At 53.3% G+C, this 5,537-nt stretch overlaps 1 protein-coding gene across 1 annotated transcript in view; it reads right to left on the bottom strand.

Moving 5' to 3' along the window:
* The window catches only part of GTF3C2 (general transcription factor IIIC subunit 2), a 70,534-nt gene extending 65,310 nt beyond the window's left edge, over positions 1 to 5,224 (bottom strand). Inside the window, exon 1 of the mRNA XM_029913273.1 lies at positions 5,150 to 5,224. Coding sequence (XP_029769133.1) covers positions 5,150 to 5,224 — 75 coding nt within the window. The remainder of the gene's footprint in view (positions 1 to 5,149) is intronic.
* Positions 5,225 to 5,537: the final 313 nt, after the last annotated feature.

The raw sequence follows: 5,537 nt of genomic DNA on the forward strand, positions 1-5,537 counted from the left end.
TGGTCTCAAGTTGCAGTGGGGGAGGTTTAGGTTGGATATTAGGAAAACCTTTTTCACTAGGAGGGTGGTGAAGCACTGGAATGGGTTACCTAGGGAGGTGATGGAGTCTCCTTCCTTAGAGGTTTTTAAGGCCTGGCTTGACAAAGCCCTGGCTGGGATGATTTAGTTGGGGATTGGTCCTGCTTTGAGCAGGGGGTTGGACTAGATGACCTCCTGAGGTCCCTTCCAACCCTGAGATTCTATGATTCTATGACGGGGAAATATTTTGTGTGCGTGTATATATTATAATATGTTCTCGCAGCAAAATGACTGACCAAATATTATTATTTTATCAGCTACAATTGGTTAATAAAGCACCCTGGTTGGTTAATGACTTAGATGGGTTAATAATTAAATCATACAGTGTTACCAGTTTTGCCCGTGGGGTTACGCTCATTTATTAGGGTTACTCTTCTGTGTGTGCATGGGTGTTTTTTTCTGTAATTCTATCAATGTACTGCTTGTGTCACTTGTGTTCTCATACGGAGCTTTATTTCTCCCTGCTGCAAGTCCCCTCCCAATGGAGCTATCTTGCAGGACCTCGGTTCCCCAGGGCTGGGTTCCTCCAGCCCCAGAATCAGACGAACACACATACACGTTAGCAGAGCGCGTCTGAGAGGACCGGGTTAGTCAGCACACCCAAGCTGACCCCTTATATGCCCCTGGACTCAGCAGACTGGGTCGAGCAGCACTTCCAAACTGCCACCCTCATATGGCCCAGGTTCGGCATGTCCCTATTCCCACTTTCACGTTACAGTTGTTCTGGTCGTAACCCACTTGATGAGCAAACCCCACAGAATTTTTGGGTGCTGCAGGGATCTTTAGCTTAGGTACGAGGAGCGTTGCTGCAGAGCGAATGGGGAAGCCAAAAAACACCCATGTGGGGTGGGGGGAGGGGGAAAGGGAGGGAGCAACCAGCTTAACCATGAAAGTGGTTTATTGCCAGGTAGTAACCATACAAGGGGAGCCAAACAAACAAAACAGTGATAATATTAAATCTAACTTACATTTGATTATAGAAGTCAAGTTTAGAAAACTATCACTGATCACCCAAGTCAGGGTCAGAAGGCTATACTGAGAGAGAGAGAGATGGGTTCTCACCACTCCGTGAAGCTTGAATCGATCGGGGGTCCCAGGTGGTGGTGGTAGCTCAGGGTCCTGAATGCAGGAGTCAGGCAGAGCCCCCAGCATGATCAGTCAGGAGAAGATGAAGTCCCAGTGGAACTGATGCAGATTTTGGATCCAGGCATCAGAGCACTTACTTGAGCGTGGGTAGGGGTTTTTGTAGGGAAAGAACAATGGTTCAAGGGAGAACACTAGATTTGTGTATGGGTGAACTGATGGCTCAAGGGAGTATACCAAAGTTGTTTTGTTCAGGCTAGACAATAGGAACTGCTCATTCCTGGCTATGGGCAGTGTTTCTTCCAAGGAGCTCACAATGCAAGTAGGCAGCTTCACTATTTTAGATCCCAATAAAGGATTTATTACTAGAATTGGTCTGATAACTGCTGAGCTGGGTGTGCAGGCGTAGGTTCATTAACATCTGGAGCAGAGATCCCCCATCATGCAGTGCTGCCCTGCTTCTCTGGTCCCAGAGTTCAGTGCGGTTCTTGCCTGGGAATCTCTGTTCTCCATTCTGTATGCTGATGGAGATGCCTCCCTGTCCCATCTTCCATACAAATGAGGCTAGGGGAGTTGCCGTAATCCTGTCACCCTTGTCCGGAGGGGTTTAGTGGGTCTCCCACGGCCTTTTCATTGCTTTTTTAAAGTCTTCTGATCAGTTTGGGTTCAAGCAGAGGCTTGGGGTGGGGGGTGGTGTCCTTCGTGAATCAGGCAGGCTGGATACTGCGCCCCGGTTCCCCAAGAACACAGAGCTGACAGGTAACAACAGGGTTTTAATATCCTGCTGGAAAGAGCCACAGGAGACCGATTAAAGAGCCACTTGAGCCCCGGTCTGAGTATCGCTGGGCTAGACCATCCCTGACAGGTGTTGGGAGGTTTTTAAGAACAGATTAGATAATGATGGTGACTAGGCAATTTGTTCCCGTGCTTAACCACCCTGACCGCTAGGCAGTGTTTCGTAATGTCCAACCTAACCCGCCCTGGCTGCTATGTAAGCCCTTTGCTCCTTGTCCTGCTCTCAGTGGTTAAGGAGAACAATTGATCCCCCTCCTCTTTATAACAACCTTTGGAGTATTTGAAAACTGTTACCATGTCCCCCCTCAGTCTTCTCTTCTGCAGACTGAACAAACCCAGGGTTTTCAATCTGCCCTCACAGGGCATGTTTGCCAAACCTTAATTGGTTTTGTTGCTCTTCTCTGGACTTTCTCCAATTTGACCACCTCTTTCCTGAAATGTGGCGCCCAGACCTGGACACCATCCAGCTGAGGCCTTAGCTGATCACAATGGTCCCTTCTGGCCTTGGAGTCTAAGAATCTCTGAATGCCCCCCAGCTAGGGCTGCAGTGGGCAAGGGACAAGGTGAGGAGAGAGGTACTGACCCTTCCCAAGCCAGGGTGCAGCAGGACTACTGGAAGCGGACCCCTAGCCCTCGCGGTCACGTGCTGGTAGTGGGCCTTGTGCATGTTGCCAATGGTGCTAAGGGCCAGTGTGTTCCTCTCCTGGGGGTAACTCTCCCTGTGGGACTGAACTGCACATACCCCAGGGCCCCTGCTGTGGCTCACCCTCCCTCCTTGATCCGCTCTGTCTGTGTCGCAGGCTGCGACAGTGGGATTGTGGGTAAGGTTTGGCAGGCAAAATCCCCTGCCTAGCTCCCCAGCCTGCACTAGCGCTGCTGCTTCAGTGATCACGGCTGTGTTCCCACAGCTCTTCCCTGCTGCAGCCACAGACTCCAGCCTGGCCTTTCCTGCCTCTTGGTCCCTCTGGCCGGGCCTTCAGGGCTTTTATGCCTGATTTTCCTTTGCTCAAAACAAGCCAACCGCGCTGTTGTCCTGGGCTCCTGGTGGGCTGGGAAACTCTTCCCACCTTCTCTTCCTGTGTCTGTTGGCTCCTGGTGGGCTGGGGTGCTGGCCGAAGCATGCACTGGAGTCCTCATCGTGCATTGCTGCGGGGCTCTAAGGGCTTTTGGGGGAATAAGACAGTTGGCTGCTTCTCCTACCTCTATAGATCGGAGTTTCCCCAGAGCTGCTGACGCCCACTGGGACACAGACGTTTGTGCACCTCGGCCTCTCCTGTTTACTCCCTGTGGCGTGTCATAGTCTGGTCTCCTGTTTGGTCGTTGTGTTCAGTAGGCGGGTGCTGGGTGGTGGCGGCGGTTTGTGATATACCGGAGGTCAGACCGGATGACCTGGTGGTCCCTGCAAGCCTTAAACTTCATGACCCCTGCCCTAGAGGGTCTTTCTGGATGTGCACTGTGCGCCTCAGTCTCTGTTGTGGGTGCACCCAGCAAGCTGGGAGCACTTGGAGCTTGCGTCCCATCTAAATGGGGGACGTGCTGGGTGCAAAGTGTCACTTCCACGTTGCTCTGGCCACCGTGGTAACTGTGACATGGGCACCTGGCCTTGAGAGCTGGGCTGAGACCATCCTTGTCGTCTTGTGGGCAGGTAGCACCTGGTGCTGCGTCTGACTCCATCTCCCCTGGAAACTATTAAAAACCGCATACGTGAATCAGTCCCCATTGGCAGGGGTCCCAGGGGCTCCCGTGGGCACTCCCCCTACCAGCTCTAGGCAACAGATTTCATAGATTCATAGGCCAAGATTGAAAAACTGAAATGAGGACCTGCGGGGTCCCGGAGCTGGGTTCCTCAATCTGGGCTTGGGAGCCTGGCTTCATGCCCTTGTTCCCTTGAAAATCTTGGCCAGGGCCCTTCTGATACACCTCTACCCCAATATAACGCGGTCCTCGGGAGCCAAAAAATCTTACCGCGTTATAGGTGAAACCGCGTTCTATCGAACTTGCTTTGATCCGCCGGAGTGCACAGCCCTGCCCCCCCGAGCGCTGCTTTACCGCATTCTATCCGAATTCGTGCTATATTGTGTCGCGTTCTATCGGGGTAGAGGTGTATCCAGTCTGACCTGCGTGGCTCAGGCCCCACCCAGTGGTCCTGCCTCGAGCCCAGTAGTGTGTGGTCGAACAGGAGCTGATGGTTTCTCCAGTCTCAGACCCCAAGTGACAGGGAACCCTCCATTCAATGGTCGTTTACCTGAACTGTAAATACGTGCACCTTCTTCCCACCTGAACTTTTCTAGCTGTAGCTTCCGGTCATTGGCGCACGTTCTGCCTTTGTGTGCTAGGTTAAAGAGCTGTCTGCTTTCAGAACCATCCTCTGCACTGAGCTGTCATCAAGTCACCCCTTAACCTTCTCTGTTCTAAGCTAAGGAGACTGAGCTCCTTCTGTCTCTCACTGTAAGGTGGGTTTCCAGCCCTTGAGTCATTCCTGTTCTCTTCTCTGAACCCTCTTCAGTTTTTGAGCTTCCTGTACAAAGCATGTGAAGCCCAGAGCTGGGTACAGTGCTGCAGTAATGGTCTTACCAATGCAGTATCAGGTAATACCAGCTCCTGGAAATTCTCCTCTCCTTGCATTTCCCTGAGTGACAGGAAGGTCCAAGTGCTATGTGGACAAAGTTCCTCGACACCCCAAACAGGCTGAGCTGTGAACAACAGTGTTTCCCGCAGAGAGCCAGGCCCCTCAGCTGCATCCTTCCTGTTCGCTGCTCTCACTGGCTTGTATAATCTGTGAGGGTCAGGGTTGGGATCTGCCGTGTCCTGTTGAGAATAGTGCCAAGCTTCTCTCTGGCCCTTCGGAGCTTTCTCCGGAGAGGGACGAGGATGATCACTTAGCCATGGGAAAGCCGACGCGCTGTGAGGAATCCTGCAATGGGAAGGGTTGGCTTGGCTTGGCTGTTCTCGCGTCATTCCCTGTGGTGGGGGACAGCGCTGGCATGACGATGGCCAGTTGTCACCAGGCCGGGGAAGGCTGGCTCACAGTAACAGTGGCAAGGTGGCAGGGCTAGTGGAGTTGGTGGCCTGTCCACGAGACCCCGATAAACGGCAGGGATTCCTAACGCTTCCCGCTCGTAGGAGGCGCTCTCAGAAAGGTGACCATCTTGGATTGAGCCCCCATTTGTGTCTCCCTTACCTGCGCACTTACCCAGTGGGCGAGGCAGAAAGGGGCCGTGCTCGCCAGGATGGCGTCCGGGCTGCTGACGCCCATCACAAGGCTCATGCTCTCTCTCTAAGGGTCAGTACGGTGCGTTGGGGCAGCTCCCCCGGCTGTCCTGCTGACAGCATGCGTCTTGTGGGGAGAGCCTGAGGAGCCTGGGGCGTTCGGCTGCTGCTTCTGGAGGGAGGGAGTCCTGAGGAGACACTCAGAAAGGGGGCACTGGAGGCTGCAGGATATTGGGCAAGTGTTTCAGACGCGCTGCGCATCTGTGCGGTTACCTCCGCTGGGTGTGGGTGGAGACCTGCGTTCTCCTCATGCTGCCAGGGCAGTAACCAGGCCTGCTGTGGGGCTGTGTGTCCTGTGGGGCTGGCCAAGA

Source organism: Terrapene carolina, unplaced genomic scaffold (assembly GCF_002925995.2).
Source record: "Terrapene carolina triunguis isolate 2854851 unplaced genomic scaffold, T_m_triunguis-2.0 Scaffold569, whole genome shotgun sequence".
Lineage (NCBI taxonomy): Eukaryota > Metazoa > Chordata > Testudines > Emydidae > Terrapene > Terrapene triunguis.